Here is an 18,731-nt window from a genome sequence, read left to right on the forward strand (position 1 = left end):
CCTGCACACCCCCTACTGGGGATGTGCCCGAAACCAAGGTACATGCCCTTGACCGGAATCGAACCCGGGACCCTTGAGTGCGCAGGCCGACGCTCTATCCACTGAGCCAAACCGGTTTCGGCAAACTAACTCCACTTTGATCCACGTCCTGTCATCTCTCTTCAGGATTTATTGCGTTGGTCTCCAAACTGGTCTCCCTGCTCCCACTTCAGTCTATTTAATCTTTTAAAAGTATGTCAGATCACATCTCTTCCCTGTTCAAAATCCTATGGCCCCATCTCACTCAAAATAAAAGCCGAAAGTCTCAGAAGATCCTCCAAGATTTAGTTTCATCGCCATGCCCCACTTACCCTCTGGAGCTCTTCCTACTACTCTTCTTTTCATACGACAGAACCACACTGGCCTCTCTGCTATTATAGAAATACTAGAGGCCCAGTGCATGACATTCGTGCACTTGGGCGGGGGCGGGGGGGGGGGGGACCGGGGAGAGGGTGTCCCTCAGCCTGGCCTGGGCCCTTTCACAGTCCAGGAGCCCTTGGGGAATGTCTGCCTAACAGCTTAGGCCCGCAGTCCAACATCCTTAGCACTTCCACAAAGGCAGGCCTCTGCGCTCCCCAACCATCAGTCTGGCTTGTGGCTGAGCAGTGCTCCCCCTGTGGGAGCGCACTGACCACCAGGGGGCAGCTCCTGCATTGAGCGTTTGGTCCATTTGCATATTACCCTTTTATGATACAGGAGGATTCCAAGCATGCTTCTAATTTAGGACCCTTATAATTATTGTTCCTTCTGGCTAAATGTTTTGCTCCTAAGTAGCCACATCCTTCAGCTCCTTCAGATCTCTATTCAAGTACCACCTTTCCAGTGGGGCTTTTCCTTCCCCTATTTAATACTGCAAACACTCTACACACACACACACAAACCCACACACTTTGTATCTCCCTTTCTGCTTTATTTGTCCCTTCAAAACTGCTATCATGCTTTACCTTTTTTTTTCTTATTCATTTCTATTTTCCCCACTAGAATACAAATCCTATGAAGAGAGGGAATTTCCCCCCACCTGCTACATCAATCAATGTTTAGAATAGGGCTTGGTGCATAGTGAATATTCAAATAACTGTTGTAAGAATGTGTGGATAAAATTTGAAGGCATATGGCCTTAAAGTATACTTATATAAGAGTAATTCCAAAAGTGGGAGTGGGAGATAAAATAATACTGTTCAATTATAGTCTATTATTTTGGTGATTAATACTTAGAACATAAACACAAGAGTGGGTCACAGATCTTTTAGCCAGTGGTCTCTATAGTAGGGTAGCACAAGATGATCCTGATCCATTGAGATGAGGGGGCCAAAGTGTCAGAATTTTATTTAACTTTTAAATTTAAAGATGAATTTCCATGGTGCCCTTACTCATTCTATGTTTTAGAAGGCCATGCATCACACATGGTTCTTGAACTATCCTGAGGGAAGAGTGGAGTGGAAATACTCATGTTAGATGTAATTATATGTTTATATCATTACTTATTCCTATCCTGTTTTACATGTATTAGACTTTTATATGATGAAAATGAGCAATTTCAGCTTCAAGAAGATAACCTGGTAAAGACTCCTCCTCTGGCTCCTTACTGTGTCTTGCTTCATGACCCTAACATTTTAGATGATGGGAAGTTTAATCCTCTGCACAAATTAAGGAACATTTAGATATTAAGACGTTTAGGTATTAGTTATTTATAAAAGAGTTAAGCCATAAAGAATATCTTTCTTGAGAGTACACTTAGCAGACCGGAATACAACTCTTTTCCCTTGGCCAGAATACTGGCATTGCCCTAATACAGTGGTTGGCAAACTCATTAGTCAACAGAGCCAAATATCAACAGTACAACGATTGAAATTTCTTTTGAGAGCCAAATTTTTTAAACTTAAAATTCTTCTAACTCCACTTCTTCAAAATAGACTCGCCCAGGCCGTGGTATTTTGTGGAAGAGCCACACTCAAAGGGGCCAAAGAGCCGCATGTGGCTCGCAAGCCGCAGTTTGCCGACCACGGCCCTAATACAAGCCTGTAAGTAAAAGTGTTCCATTTGGCATTGGCAAAGTGACAGAACAAAATTTTCAAAATGCTTAAACAGAAAAATACTTGACTAATGATTTAAATTACCTGAGTTTTCAAAACACGAATGTGATGTGACATGAACCTGATTTTTTCCAGTTGGTAGAGGAATTTAGGCACTTTGTAATGAACATGAGTCTTTTCTGGTCATTGAGGCACTATTTAAAAAGCCTAGTATGCAACTTGCAAGGAGACAACTCTCTTGTAAGACTTAACGTAGAGAAGGACCTCAATTCAGTCTCAATAAGAGATGCTTTCCGAAGAGAACCAGAGATTTAAAATTGTACCTCAAATGCAAACTCATCTATTTCAAGTGAGTAGTTTTGAAGTGTGCAGTAGTCTTGTCTGCAAATTATCACTTCTGATTTCCCATTCTAAGTTATGCAAAAATGAATGCACAGAGACAAATTCAAATATCTATTTTGAAAAGTATTTACTTAGTTTGAATAAATTAATTGCAAATAAAAATTAGCTACAATATATAGACTGAATAGAAATGACTAGAACAAATACAACACAGGACTTGATTTCCTTGCATTAGTCACAAAGCATGTGACAAGCTAGAAAACTTCAAAATTAGTTATATTTCTTTGAAAAGGGGGTAACAGCAGTTACTGATACATCACAACTAATAAACTTATAATACAAATTTCCTGACATGCATTTCCTGAGTGAGTCCACATGATAGTTTTTAAAACCAAGGAAATTTTGACAAGTTGAAGTAAAATAAAATAGTTCATGGCTTCTAAGCAACAGGTTTTGTTTGTTTTGTTTTTTTAACCGAAAGAAAACTCAGAACAGCATTGTAATAGGATAAATTAAAGCTATGCTACCACATACAAAATTTTGCAAGAGTCAATTAAGTATTATACAACTTTTCAAACTAAAGGAAAACTAATAAAAAGATTAAAATGATGATTCCGTCTAATGTAAAAGTGTATTGATTTCTCTAAGTGCCACAGAGGGTTTGATGTAGTGCAACTGTCTGTACTTTCCTTGTGGTTCATTAAAAAAAAAGGGGGGGTGGGAGGAGGAGTGATAGGAGGAGAAGAAACTTTTTATTGTTTCTGAGAGCAAAATAATTTATTGGAATTAGAGACTAAACAGATCATGCAAATATGTCCCTCCACTCTGCTGTCGATGGTGCGCCTCTGCCAACCAAACATTTCCTTAACACTGGCAACTTTCCTTAGGATTCAAGCCAGAAGCTGATCTGTGAGGTTAAAAAAGGGGGGTGCACTATTATCATTCAACCCTTTATATCTCTCCAGATTCCTTAATGTCTGGATAAGGCCCAAAACAGAATAATTAATTATTTAAGCATTTCCTTTTCTAAAAGCAAATCAAGTCACTCTCCTTTCTTGTTAATTTATGCTTTTCCTCATGAGAATGATTTTTTTTTTCTAGAAACAGTGAACAGATGAACCACAGTTTATATCTAAAAAATAAACTTGCCAAATGTTGCTGATACTAAAAACAGATTAGTTATCGCAGGAGAAAAATAGATAATCTAGATTAAATTGCATATTCAAAAGGAGCATATAAAATGTTTCTTAGCATTAAGTTTTTGTTATAGTACTACACTTGAGAGAAACATTAAGGAAAAAAAACTCTTTTCCCAATCATCTTCAATGTGGTTAAAAACAAACACCTTTTACACAATGGTAATTAATATAAATTTCATTTTACAAAGTATTCTAATTTACCAAAGTCCATATTTAGATGGGGGTGGGGAAAGAGGCTCTTTTGTCCATCTTCCTAACTTTGCAAATCCTTGAGCTATGCTCACTAACCTACCATTCACACCAAGAGTGTGACACCATCATCACCATGCTACTCTATCAAGAACATTCTAAGGTATTTTCTACAATAAAGATAAATAGAAAAAAAGTTAATATACATGTTGCTGTAATTTACAATGTTTGCAATAAACTGTAAACTAACATAGTTTGAACCAACAGTACCCTCAGTTATACAAAACAATTTTCAACACTGAGGATGGGTGATTCAAAAACACTAAAATGAAGGCATCTTATTAGACTGTCTTTTTCTCCTCAAAATAGATTTTACAAAAACGCAGGATTCAGAAGTCAGGTACTTTTGGAAATTCCTTTGCTTGAGTTTTCCACATTTTTGCTCAAAAATTGCTACAATTTATTATAAATGTTTAAAAAAATTCTTCATCTTAATGCAAATGACCAGATCAGAGAAACCGTGACGTGGATAACAGGTTGAAAAACCCAACTCACTTAGCTTATAAATGTATAATGCAGTCCGGGCAACTGTCTGTTAGTCTAGAGGTCCTTGGAAAATAAGTCTGATGTAGCCTTGTTCACCAGCCAACTGATGTGCACAAAAGGGACAGGCTGCGTGAAAGGTATGAGTACCATGAGGAAGTGGGATCTGGGACCAATAGGCAGTTGTCTTTTCTGAACACACATGCCCACATGGGCTAAACGCGTGGGTTGGAGGGCCGGCGTCCACATAAAATCCAGCTTCACATCCAAGCCACAGGGGGACATAGGGACCAACCGACCTACACATAGGACATTCCCGATCTTTTCCATCACGTTCTTCTTTGTTTCCCCAGTTATGATAGCCATGCACATGGCCGCAGTTTAGATAGACCCATGGTTGTTTCTCATCAACAACATCTTTCCTCTTCATACTAGGAAATGCTAGCGTGTTGAACCCTACAGGGCATTGAGGTCGTGCTGCATTGATTTCCTGTCTTAAAGCTTCTAAATGCTTCACTGTTGGAGTGTGGGAAAGGCCTTCTGCAGTACGCCACAGCAATGTTGCACCACAAAGGTCAATTAATGAGCCATCTTGTAACTGATTAGTTTCCATTTCCACCTAGAGGAAACAAGAATTTAAAAAAAATTCACTATTGAGCTTTAGATATTTGCATAAGAGTGTTGGTCTTACATGTATTTCTTTTGAGCCTTATACTAAAGACTAGAGGCCTGGTGCACGCAATTCGTGCACTTGGCAGGGGGGTCCCCTCAGCCCGGCCTGCACCCTCAGTCCATGAGCACTCGGGGGATGTCTGACTGACAGCTTAGGCCCGCACCCCAGGGGGAGCGGGTCTAAGCCGTCAGTTGGACATCCTTAGTGCTGCCGCAGAAGCCATGAACCTGGCTTCTGGCTGAATGGTGCACCCGCTGTGGGAGCACACTGACCACCAGGGGGCAGCTCCTGCATTGAGCATCTGCCCCCTGGTGGTCAGTGTGTGCCATAGAGACTGGTCATTCTGCCATTCGGTCGATTTGCATATTAGCCTTTTATTATATAGGATAATTTATGATTAAAACAAAAGGGATAGGCTGCATAAACAGTTTAAGTACCATGAAAAAGCGGGGATCAATAGGCAGTTGTGTTTTCTGAACACGTGTCCACCCACACAGGCTTATTTTCCGAGGCTAATCAGTTGGTTGAATATATCCAATAAATATCATGGCCAAAGATAATACAGATAGAAGTAGAAAATACAGAGTGCTGTTTAATTTAGGAAAGCTTACGTTTTAAAATACCCTATATAATAAAAGGCTAATATACAAATAGACCGACGGCTGAACAGCCGGTCACTATGACAGGCACTGACCACCAGGGGGGCACGTGCGGAACATGGTGGGCATTGGCAGCAGGTGGGATGGTGGAGCAGGTGAGTGTGGGCGCCAGACCAAGGCAGGGCGCCGGTCGCTGTCATCAGGGTGAGCCTCTGGTGGTTACTGAAAATTCTTTGCTCCTGTGTGCCACAGTCCTGGCTCAGTGCTCACACCCACTGCCGGCCCAGATCGCTCGGTGCCGTCATGGGTGTGAGCAGCAGCTGCCAACCCCGATTGCCCCTGAGGGCTTCTCCACCTCACCCTGCTCCTGAGGGGCGATCGGGGCAGCAGCCACCATTCGCACCCGCTGAAGGCGCCAGCCCCGTTCACACCTGCTGCTGGTGCCAGCCCCAATCGCTCCATGCCATCAGTGGGTGTGAGCTGGGCCGACGCTGTCAATGCGTGGGGGCAGTGGTAGCGGGGCTGCTGACAGACAGGGGACTGGGGGCTGCGGCAGGAGGGGTTGGGTGGGGGCATGGAGGATGGGCCGAGACCCGCCCCTGTGCCCACCGCAGCTTCCAGGCCCACAGTTCCTTTCAAGGTGCACAAATTCATGCACTGGGCCCCTAGTATTAACATAATATGGAAATAAACTATGAGTGTCCAAATTGAAATATTAAAATATTATCCTATAGTATAGTAGTTAGTAGTCAGTGTATGATAATCAGACTTAGTATTATGTGTCAACAAGAGATTTAAGAATTTTTGGGGAATATGTAATGCATTCAGTCCAACTCACCCTATGTATTTACTGTAGCTAAATAAAGAGCTACATCTCAATACTTACCATTTTTCCTCTCTGCTGAGCTGATCTGGTTTCACGCAGGCTGAATACATTTCCACACACTGATATTTCTCTCCATATTCCAGGCTTGGAGTCTTCCATGAACCCATTACGTGGATGCATAACAAGAACGCCATTAGTGGTTAAGCCATCCATCTGCCCATCTGATGTCTTCCATTTGGCAGCCTTCTCCTAGTAGGAGTAAGAAGAGTGAGAGCTTCCGCTTATTTGTAATTTGGAAATACAAGTGATTATAAAATAATGCATCATATAGGAAAAAAGCTTTTTACCCCAAGAAAGATGTTTTTTGATGAGTCAAATCCTGCAGCATAAATCCGTGCTGTAAATGGGGGATTCCGTTCACATATAATTCTACAGGCAAATCTTGATATAGTGCTTTGCACTGACTGTGTATCAGAATTACTTTGACTTCCAGGAACTGTGTCAGTTACTACAAAATCAATGGGACTTTCAGTCGACCGACCAATCTAAGGGAAAAAGAAATGTCTATAAACCTATTCAAAGGAACACAGTGGAAAACCCATTCAAAAAAAGGCACAATAAGGTGAAATCATTATGCTTCTGAAACTTTTAAAGCTCAAACTTATACTTAACTTTGGGGGCATCTATACCCTTGAAAACTAATCTAACAGACTTGCTCTGATATAATAGTCACTTAGAGCGTAGAATTAAGTGAGAAGTTATGACCCAGAATATATGAAACCCTCAGGGAATAAAGAGTTTAGGATGGCTGAGATTTCTAGATGGCTGCAGATTTTAATTTTAACCCACTTGGATGAAAATGTCTACCATATACTACTCTACCTTTTTTAACAGAATACAGTTGACATATAAGTAAATCGTTTATGATGACTCCAGGATATTACACTAAGAATACCATTTATATTCAGCTGAACTAGTGATATCTTTAGGTGCTATAAAGGTGTACAAGAACGCTGATCCTTATGTTAAGGCCTTACGTAGTCTTGCTTTGAGGTCGTATATATACTAATACTTCTTTTTTTTGGCCTTTTCTGCCAGGTTGTCAGTTATCATTTCTTGGTGTTGGGCATATTTGTCTCTAGCACCATACCCCCCTCCTCTATCCAGCTACTTTTATATGGGTTGAGAAATCAAATAACCAAACTTCAAAGAATAGTATTTCACAAGGTTACTGTTAAGAGCTTAAGGGATTCTCCAGGGAGCAGAGAAAGGAATGTCAGTGCTTGGCCTATCTGACATTTATTTTATATGCCTAGATGTCCTTTTAATTTTTTTCCTTGTTCTTGGCCATATTTCAGAACAAGATTCCCAGATAAAGAGTTCTGGTGGGTAAAGTGTCAGAGAATTAGAAACAACTTCGGAGTACTAGCTAGTAAATGAATTAATTTCATTTTGAAAGATCAAAGTTGAAAAGAAAAAAGGAAATCTGTGGGATGGATGACAGAACAAGTGTCACAGGGTTTCAAAGTAAACATTTAAAATGATTGGTTCATTAATGTATTTATTATAAAGTAATATCATAAAATTGAAGAATGTGAGTACTGAAAAAAAAAAAAAAGACCCTTTACAAAGATGATGACTTTTAAAAGTCATTCTTTGCATATTTGAGCCTCAGGAATTCCTCCTATCAGCATACTTTCAGATAAAACTCTTTAGTGTTTTGTTCCTATCATCAAGTATAAAGTCTTTATTTAGTTTAGAGAATTTTAAGGGGAAATTGGTTGGTTAACAAATGTAAGACTGAATGTTCCTTTTCCTTATTTTAAAGATAATGATATCCAAAGAAAATGGTCTCAAACCTTTGAAATAGTTCCAAAAATAAAAAGGCTGTTTTAGAGCCAAAAGATGTAGACCAAGGATTGGATTGAGAATTGATATTCAGAAGCAGCATTTATTTGGAAAGAGAGATTGTTCCAGAGGAGCTGATATTTGATCTGGGTCTTAGAGAAGATTTGAGACATCAAAGCAATTATCGGTCATGACAGGTAAGAAGGAAGAAATCAGAAATATCTATAAAGAGAAAACCTACATGATTGTCCTCAGATGCCAACATAGAATTGTGTTAAGATAAACTTTAGTAATTCCTCCTTTTTCTAATTGCTACTATTAACTTTAAAAATATAGATCTTGCCAAAACCGGTTTGGCTCAGTGGATAGAGCGTCGGCCCTGCGGACTGAAAGGTCCCAGGTTCGATTCCGGTCAAGGGCATGTACCTTGGTTGCGGGCACATCCCCAGTAGGGGGTGTGCAGGAGGCAGCTGATCGATGTTTCTCTCTCATCGATGTTTCTAACTCTCTATCCCTCTCCCTCCTCTCTGTAAAAAATCAATAAAATATATATATTAAAAAAAATATATAGATCTTATGTCTCTTCCACCCCCATTAAAAACTTCAGTAGTTCCTTACAATCTATCTGAACTTATCAGTTTATTTCTGATAATAATTAAAAACTAACTTCACAATTTGCCTCCCACCTACCAATCCAGCCTAATTTCTTGTTATTTCTATTCACACAAAAGTGTATTCTAGCTACCAGTTGCTTATTCATCAATCTTCTACCATACGGTGTACTTCTTTGTTATTTCTTTTGTCAGAATGCTTCTACTAGTTGGACTGGCAAAATCCTACTTAACTTGATAAAAAAAAAAAAAAAAAGGCACTGCCATAAAGCCTTTCCTCACTCTTCTTCAACCCAATTAAAAGACTGTACTTCTTAGACTGCCAATGTAGCACCTGTATGTAATCAACTTGCAATGTTCCCTGTATTTACTTCAGAGTGTCAAGCAATGCAGAGTTGAAGTTTGAATATCCGATGTCTTGAACAATAAAGGTTCTTGTTCAGTTTAGAAGGTAAGTGGATCCTTGAATGCTTACAAAACTAGTTCCTCAAATATTGGCTAATTTATCAAGGTAGTTTCTGATATATTTCAGGTTTTTTATGTAGAAATGTTCATATCATCCATAAGTATAATGCCTGTAGAAAGGATATCATCAGTTTACTATTATTGGGGGGAAACTCTATTCCTCTATGAAAAAGACAAAACAAAACAAAAAAGGCCATAATCTATTTAAAAGCCTTTATAAGATGGTGAAGAGACTATTCCATAATTCAGGATGCCTGGTTTAATCACAATTTTGCCCCCAACTAACTTTATAATATTTGATTCACAAGGTTTCAGTAACTTTATTGACAAAAGATAAGGAGTAAACAAAAAAAGGGAATTCCTAAAACTACAATTCTAGTTTATGATCAAATATCTAGGTAGCATTTTGATTTTTAAAAAGCTAATTAAACACATTCATTTGAACTGGTTGTCAATACAATGAAATGTGGAAAATCATCCTAAAGCTTATGTTAGGTTCTCATTAAGATCCAAACCTTCATCTTCATTAACGTTATTTATTAAAAAAATTTTTTTTTGTAAAAGCAACAGCCATATTCTAATATTAGACACACTATTCTAAAAAAAAGTCAGTATTCCTTTAAAAGGGCTGGGGGCAGTGAGTGACTTCAAAGAAATATTTGCTATTGGTTATAATTAAAGACATCTCCAGACCTTTTCACATTCATTTAATCTTGTAAAATAAAGGAAAAGTTAAAAAGTCATTTTAAAATAATAACTGTAAAAGCAACATTATTAGGTACTGAAGTTTTTGTTTGTTTGTTTGCTTTTCCCCCCGAAAAAACTAAGCCTTTACAAAACACATATTAAGGGAGAAGATATAAATTTTGTTTACATCTTTGAGTTTGGCTGTTCTATCATCTATCAGTTTATTAAAAACACTAGAGGCCCAATGCATGAAATTTGTGCAAGAGTAGTCCTTCCTTCCCCAGGCTGCCGGCACCAGCTTCCCTCTGGCACCTGGGATCCGGGCTTCCCTCACAGCTCTGGCTTTGTCCGGAAGGACACCCAGTCTAATTAGCATATTATACTTTTATTATTATAGATTCTTATACCATCAATTAGTATAAGATAATGAAAAAAACTTTTATTTACCAAATATGTGCTGAGAAACAAGTCATATATGTTAGAAACAGTTAGAACTACCTGTACTCTTTATTGCCTACATAGAGGAAGGTGAGAAAGTATTGGGGAAAAAAAAGGTCATAAACATGTGCAGAATATTTCTTGGTTCCTTTTTTTGGGATAATAATAGCTAATAGAACTACTACATCTATATTATAGCTAAGTGTTTACTTACCATCTACCTGGTATACCTCTGACCACTTTACATGTACTAAACCATTTACTAGTAAGCCTCCTAATAGTGATACAAGGGAAGTTTTATTAACCATACTTTAGGAGGAAACTGAGGCATACAGTGGCTAAGTAATGCTTACCAGGAATTATAATTTTAGAGACCATCTCTTAATTATGCTACACTAACTTATATATATATGGGGTTTAGAAAACAATATAAACAAAATACATGAAAATATGATCATCCTTAATCTGAATAGAGCAAAAGTCACTGACAATAGGTTTAACTTTTTTATGAAAAAAGAATTCACATATTTTAATACCTGAAACATATCAGTGTTGCTGTCATGAGTATATTCAACCACCACTGTCTGGGCCCGAGATAATGTATATGATATGCTATGCTGGTCCTTGTTGCTTATTGCCTAAGAAAGAAAAGATTAATAGCAAAATTAGTGGGCAGGTCAATCAAATCAGATTTTTTTTAAAAAGGGTAACCTATCAATATGACATATTTCATCCCTCCCACCTTCCCCCCCCAGACAATTTAGATTAGAGATTAATAACTCTTGCATAACCTCAGCGGTGACAGTAGTTTCTCAGGTTCAGTAGGGTATAGAAGAATACTTTGAAGTAGTTAAAGAGTAAGAATACAGTTTCATTGTATAAAAAGAATAAAATTGAGTCTCCCTTGTATTTTAAATTATAAAGTAATCAAAATCAAATTCCATGTAGAATCTGAAAACAGTACTCAGTACTGTTCTGATAAGAAGAAAATATAAAATCCTGTAAGAGGAATTTTATTTTTAAAGTAACTCTAAGAGTTATAATGCTAACCAATAAGGAGAGTTAACTGGTTTACTTAGCCATTCTGTGACTACAGATGACAAATATTTACCATATGTTGGGCTAGATACAGAGAGATTCATAGAATGATTAAACATTACCAAAGGAAATGAATATAAAGCTTATAACTGTACTACTGACTTATCCCAAACGAAAAACATTGCTTAAAAGAACTTTTCAGTTTTGTTTTCAAGCATATTCTATGTATATGAGTTGAAGATAATTTCAGAGTGGGGAAAACCCAAACAAAGGAAGTTGAAACAGGTTGAGTAAGAGGAAAAGAGATACAAAGAATGATTATACAAACAGAGGCTAAATGGAAAAAAAAAAGTTTATTAGAGCTTTGGCATTTTAAAATTTTACTTGGTTTCAATTTGTAGCTAATCTGTACTAAACAAAGCCTTAAAATAATAGCTTTAAAATTAAATAAGATTGTGAAATTTTCATATACTTTACAAGGAGAATAAACAAATACCTGGGTACTAACTACCCAGCTTTATCCAAGTTTAATAATGTCATTTTTGCTTCTGATCTTTTAAATGAAATTAAACTCTACAGATACAATCAAGGCTGTTTGCATGTCCCTCCCCACTCCCTTTCTTTTTATTTTTTTAAAATATATTTTTATTGATTTCAGAGAGAAAGGGAGAGGGAGAAAGAGATAGAAACATCAATGATTAGAGAGAATCACTGATTGGCTGCCTCTTGCACGCTCCCTAATGGGGATTGAGCCCTCAACCTGGGCAATGTGCCCTTGACTGGAATAGAACCCAGGACCCTTTAGTCCGCAGGCCGACACTTTATCCACTGAGCCAAATCAGCTAGGGCTCCCTTCTTCATAGAGGTATCCAACCTCAAGAATGCAGCATAGATCATTCCCATGCATGCGGTTTTTTAATACATTTATGTATTCATAAATATTGTATAATTATTTTATAGGTTTAAAAACCTACAATTACTTTAACTCAGCATTAAACAACTGGCTAATCAATCACAGAATTGCTCAGTATTTTGGAAGTTCTTAAGGGCTAAAGAGATTTAAAAACAGAGGTTTTTGTGTACTTTGAGATTGTAATCCCTGTGTACTTTTTTTTAGCTATTAAACCTACTCTTAGATTCAGAACAAGAACTATGTCAAGTTAAGTTCTCACTGGACTGGAAGGGAGGGTTTAACCATTCATCCCAGATGAATGCCAGACTAACCAGTTTTCTACATGATCTCATACGACATCCCTCCAAAATTGAAATAGTAAAGAGTTCATCTTTGATCCCTAAAATTCTTGTTGTCCAGTAAAGAGGAGAAGGAGCTAACAATGAAAACATGAGAAGTATGACAGTTAAAAATGCAAAGAAAAATACAGAATAGAATATTACAGATGTAGGAATTAGAAATATTTTCCCATGATAATTGCTCTTAACCAGAGGTCATATTAGCTGTGTAAGGGGCATCTGGAAATACATAGATGTATTTTTGGGCTGTTACAATGATTTGTGGGCTTAAAAGTTATTGTCCTGCAATATATAATACAGTCCTGAACAAAGAATAATTGGCACATCCAAAATGCCAAAGCACTCCAGTGGGGAAATACTGAAAAGAAGCTCCTCTGATTAGATCAATAAGTTGTTCAACTTCCACCACCTGCTTAGCACATCCGTTCTCTTCAAGGAGCAAAAAGAAACACCTAAAAGAAACTATCTCTTTTCTACATTCACTGGTTCTCAAATAATAATAGAGGCAGCCTAGCCAAGGCATGAGGACTGTTTTAGACACCACACTGAATATAAAACAAAGCCAAAAATCCAACTAACTCCAGGGACTGGAGCTATGACCTAAACCAAGGCATTATATACCCAATTCTCTGTCTCTTGTTATTTAACTTACAAAGATATACCTCAGATAGTATAATATTTGTGTACATCCTGAGGATGCTTGGCTAAAAATATAGATGCTTCCATAAGTCAAGGATCTCTTTAATTTTTATTCACTCACCATAGTATCAAGTTCAGTCTGTGTTGAACAACTGGAAGTATAGTAATTTATAGGAAACTAGAGGCCCGATGCATGAAGATTCGTGCAAGAATGGACCTTCCTTCCCCTTCACTCTGGCCGGAGCTGCCTTTCCTTCTTCCCATTCTGCCCAGAGGCCAGGAGAGGCTGGGGCGGTACGGAACGCTGCGTCGCTGCCATGGAGAAGATGCAAGCATCTCACCCCGGCTGCTCGACGCATGTGTATGCAAATTAACTCGCCATATTTGTTGGGTTAATTTGCATACTCACTCCTGATTGGCTGGTGGGCATCAAGAAGGTATGGTCAATTTGCATCTATTCTCTTTTATTAGTGTAGATGTGGAGATCTAAAATTCCCCCTAATTGTCTATCACTCTAGGCAAAGTCCAAGTGTCCTAAAATGGTGGCCCAGGTTCTGGAGATTTTGGTAAGGAAAGAAAAAGGGGCTAAAAGCATTAGGCAAGTAGATAGAGAAGTTATACTGTAGATAAGGTTGAGTATTTGCTTTTTCATAGCTTTGGTTCAATTTAATAATTATGGATGTCTACTTTTTTCAAGACACTATGCTAAAACCTATGTAGATCATAAAACAAAACTATAAATAAACAAAAGTAAGAGCATCCATAGAATCTTTGAGAAAAACCTTTAATTTAAAAAACTGCCTCATCCAGCCCAGCTAGTGTGGCTCAGTGGTTGAGCATCAATCCATGAACCAGGAGGTCACGGTTCAATCCCAGTCAGGGCACATGTGGGCTTGATTCCTAGTAAGGGGCATGCAGGAGGCAGCCGATTAATGAGTCTCTCTCATCATTAATGTTTCGATTTCTTTCTCCCTCTCTAAACTTGCCTCATCTAAACATGCTTCTAGTACCTGAATACACTTCTTCGCTACATTCCTTGCCAAGCCTAGGCAAGGGCCCTTAAAGTAACAGCAGGAATGCCCTACTTCTCAGGGCTGACAGCTGTACAATTCTAAATATTAGATAAAGCCCTAAACCCACCCCTGCCCTGATTAAGAGATGTTTCTTTCTAATTTCCACCTACTGATCCTCGTTTGTCATTTTAAAAAAAGTTGATGCCCTTTCATATGGCAGCCCTTAAAATATCATGTCTCCAACGTGTGTTCTCCCGTCCAAACAAAAGAAAACTTCTGGTATAGAATGTGAGGGGAATGCTAGAGAATATAAACCACATGTACAACAAGTCTTCCAATTTCTCCAAGTTAATGTACAGTTTTGTTTTGTTTTTTACCTTTGCAGCCTGAGGAGTACAAGCAATATGCACAGTGCTGGGCTTCACCCCATTTGCCTTCGGTCTTTTAAATAAAGCAAACCTACTTTTCCTTCTTCCTCTATCGCCGTGTGGGAGAGACCCATTATACCTGATTGGGGGAGAAAAAAGATTAGGTGATCTCTTGTGAGAACCATACAATTCTAACAAATGTGTTACTTTGCCTTATAGGATCAATCCCCAATTATCTATTAGCACAATATAGGTATCTAAAATTCTTTTTAGCAATTGCTGATCCCCAGTTGCCTGAGTATAAAACAAAATGAGATTCCTTCTGGCCATGTTCTAAGTCACATAGAACTACTGTTTGTATTATACATATAAAGCTAGAATTTGGATTGTGGTATTTGTCACAATCTTTTTTTCATTATTACTTTAAGTTACTTATATTTTTCTTCAAAGAGGTGATTAGTGGCATATCTGACTCCTCATGACTCATTCTATTTTTTTCTAAAGGTTAATGTTTGCATGTGCTAATCTAACCTTTAAAAGTACAATATAAATTGTTTAAAATAGAATCACCTTTAATTGTGAACCAAACACTTTAAATAGCTGAACTTTTGAAATATGGTATTTTTAGGCTTGTTTGTTAAGTCTCAGCCACTTGAACATACACATATATATTCACATTATGTTGGCAAAACCTGTCCAACTGAGATGCCTGCTAAGCAGCAGTTAAAACATATTTTTGTTGTTCAGACATTATGACCATTTCTTCATGATAAGATATATATATGTTCTGTAGGTAAGCAAGTAAGCAAGGACTGAACTACTAGGGAAAAAGTTCAAAACAAAACATCTGGTGTTTACTATGTAGTAGGCACTCTTCGGTTCTACCCCATACATCACCTCACTTAACCCATCCTCATAAAACACTCGGTGAGATTGGTATCACTCTCCACTTTCACAGGTTAGGAATTAAGTTATTCCTCAGAGGAATGAAGTTCCTCAGAGACTCAAAGGAATTAAGATACTTTCTGAAGGTCACACACGTACACTGGCAAAGCTAGAATTTGAATCTAGGTGTTGGTCATGCTTTTTTTCATTCTTTACTGCTTCATTATGGCATAAGCAGTAGCTTAATAATAATTTCTATTCATTCACTTTTCCCCCTCCCACCTCGAAAACATGGTCAATCTGGGGGGAAATGAGGCAGGGAATAGACAGTTTTGAGGTTGGAGGAGAATGTGATTGTAAAATGGCCTACATTAGTGGCTGACAAGGAGGAGAACAGAATTTACTAAAAAACTGCCATATGTAAAAATTGTACTGACTTTTAAAAAATACATATATTTTTATTGATTTCAGAGAGGAAGGGAGAGAGAGAGAGAGAGAGATAGAAACATCAATGATGAGAGAGAATCATTGATCAGCTGTCCCTGCATGCCCCTACTGGGGATCAAGCCTGCAACACGAGCATATGTCCTTGACTGGAATCGAACCCGGGACCCTTCAGTCCGCAGGCCGATGCTCTATCCAGCTAGGTCTGTACTGACTCTTTATAAAAAATCTAGAGGCCTGGTGCACGAAATTTGTGCACGGGGGTGGGGGGGTGGGGGAGGAAGAGAAGGTGTGTGTGACCCTCAGCCCAGCCTGCACCCTCTCCAATCTGGGACCCCTTGAGGGATGTCCGACTGCCTGTTTAGGCCCGATCCCAGGCAGTCCGACATTCCTCTCACAATCCAGGACTGCTGGCTCCGAACTGCTCGCCTGCCTGCCTGCCTGCTCCTAACTGCTTCTGCCTGCCAGCCTGCCAGCCTGATCAACCCCTAACCACTCCCCTGCCAGCCTGATCGACGTCTAATTGCTCCTCTGCTAGTCCGATTGCCCCTAACTGCCCTCCCTTGCCAGCCTGGTCACCCTTAACTGCCCTCCCCAGCTGACCTGGTCACCCTTAACTGCCCTCCCCTGCAGGCCTGATTGCCCCCAACTGCCCTCCCTTTCAGGCCTGGACCCTCCCAACTGCCCTCCCCTGCCAACCATCTTGTGGTGGCCATCTTGTGTCCACAAGGGGGCTGCCATCTTTGACCACATGAGGGCAGCCATCTTGCGTATGGGAGTGATGGTCAATTTGCATATTACCTCTTTATTATACAGGTTTGTAAAAAATTATAATGTCAGCCAAAGCAAATTTTTCTAAAACAAGGAATAGGAAAGACAAATGGAATGGTTATATGACTCTAGACAAATACATTTTTCATTTCATCTTTAAGAAGCTCTGTCCTTTCTAGGGGTGAGGGTGAGGCAAGGTTTATGCAGTATTTGTACCCTTATAAGTGATAGCATAAAACTGACAATTAAAAGAGTCTCCTGATTTAGTAATATTAACCTGTAGCTTTAAGTCCTTTCTGAAAATAGGTAGGGTATAAATTCTAAAAAAAATACTTTTAAAGTTATTATATATTATTCAATTTTATGTCATCAGATGGGGAAACCTTACCCTAAGACAATGAGTTCACCATATTTTACTGGTGCTTTGGATGGATGATTTTCTTGATCAGGAGAAAACATGAGCTTGGCTGTCGTCTTTCTCAAATCTTTGTTCACTGGTCAGGAGCCTTGGGACACCTTTTGCATTATTTCCTAGAGGGGAAAAGTTTTCATTAATAATATGAACAATAAATTTCAGTTTAAATAATGTTATTTTCCAGCTGACTTTGTGAACACAGTATTATGCAAATTATCAGATAATATTCAAAGTAGGAAACATTTCCCCCAATAATGGTTATATTTTGATACAACTGTTTAAATGAATTAAAATGTACATTTGGGGACGTCCACCTCCAGGAAGATAGACTAGACATATTTTTTCCTATTATTTCCACTAAGTACAACTAAAAACATAGGAAGAGTCTAGCCAGCATGGCTCAGTGGTTGAGTGTTGACCTATTAATCAAGAGGTCACGGTTCAATTCCTGGTCAGGGCACATGCCTACGTTGCAGGCTCAATCCCCAGTGTGGGGTGTGCAGGAGGCAGCCAATCAATGATTCTCTCTCATCATTGATGTTTCTCTCTCTCCCTCCCTCTCCGAAATCGATAAAAATATATTTAAAACAAACAAACAAACAACAAACAAACAAACAAACGTAAGAAGATTCTGAAAAGAAGTGAGAAGGCAGACCAGCTAGGAACTTCAGGGTCCAAGGAATGACACAGTGGTGAGTTACCCAGTTTTCTTTTTGCCAAATATATCCCAGATTTGGAGCTGAAGAATCCAGCAACCTGAAATGCTAACTAGCAGATTAAAAAAAAAAAAGTCCCAACAAAAGCCTAGTCTCTCTAGTCAAAAAACAAAAACAAGAAAGGAGCAGCCTTAGCAAGACTGAAAACTTTTGACAATAGCCACTCTCCTGCAGCCAAACACCACAGAAAACTGGTTCTACCTCTACCCACAGCACCAATAGCTGAGTGGGAGCCTAGACTTGGACCTCATGAGGCCATAATGAGAAGGCCCAACTTCCTAATCAGTGTCAGGGCAGGCCAAGTAGGGAGTCAGGACTTTCACCCCTGAGGGTTGGTAACATGCCCCTACTTCTACACTAGCAGTGCCCTGGGAGACTACATGGGGAGCCTGCCTGGACTTCTACCCTTACCCAGCAGTAATAATAAGGATCTCCTTTCCCTGGGTGTCAATGGAGGCTGAGTAGAGAATCTCGACTTCTATGTCCACCTGGCAGTAAAAAGGAGGTACCTCTTATTCTCCTACCAAAGTAGTGTCAGGAAAAATCAGTGGAAATGGGAGGTTTAGATAATATCCTGCGTCTCAGAACATAATATGAAAACGTCCAGGTTTCAATAGAAAATCACTCATTATATTAAGAACTGAAATATTTAAAACCATGCAAAATTATAAGATGACAGAGATGTTAGAATTACTTGAT

The 18,731-nt window shown here is 38.8% G+C and overlaps 1 protein-coding gene across 2 annotated transcripts in view; it reads right to left on the reverse strand.

The window, feature by feature from the left end:
* Positions 1 to 2,524: 2,524 nt before the first annotated feature.
* The window catches only part of PELI1 (pellino E3 ubiquitin protein ligase 1), a 60,826-nt gene continuing 44,619 nt past the window's right edge, over positions 2,525 to 18,731 (reverse strand). For both annotated transcript variants that reach the window (XM_008147550.3, XM_054727925.1), the window contains exons 2-7: positions 17,290 to 17,432; positions 14,811 to 14,940; positions 11,029 to 11,130; positions 6,791 to 6,988; positions 6,504 to 6,692; positions 2,525 to 4,964 (exon numbers count right to left, since the gene is read on the reverse strand). In XM_008147550.3, the coding sequence (XP_008145772.1) occupies positions 4,398 to 4,964; positions 6,504 to 6,692; positions 6,791 to 6,988; positions 11,029 to 11,130; positions 14,811 to 14,940; positions 17,290 to 17,360 (1,257 nt within the window). In that variant the 5' untranslated portion in view covers positions 17,361 to 17,432 and the 3' untranslated portion in view covers positions 2,525 to 4,397. The remainder of the gene's footprint in view (positions 4,965 to 6,503; positions 6,693 to 6,790; positions 6,989 to 11,028; positions 11,131 to 14,810; positions 14,941 to 17,289; positions 17,433 to 18,731) is intronic.

Source organism: Eptesicus fuscus, chromosome 16 (genome assembly GCF_027574615.1).
Source record: "Eptesicus fuscus isolate TK198812 chromosome 16, DD_ASM_mEF_20220401, whole genome shotgun sequence".
Classification (NCBI taxonomy): domain Eukaryota; kingdom Metazoa; phylum Chordata; class Mammalia; order Chiroptera; family Vespertilionidae; genus Eptesicus; species Eptesicus fuscus.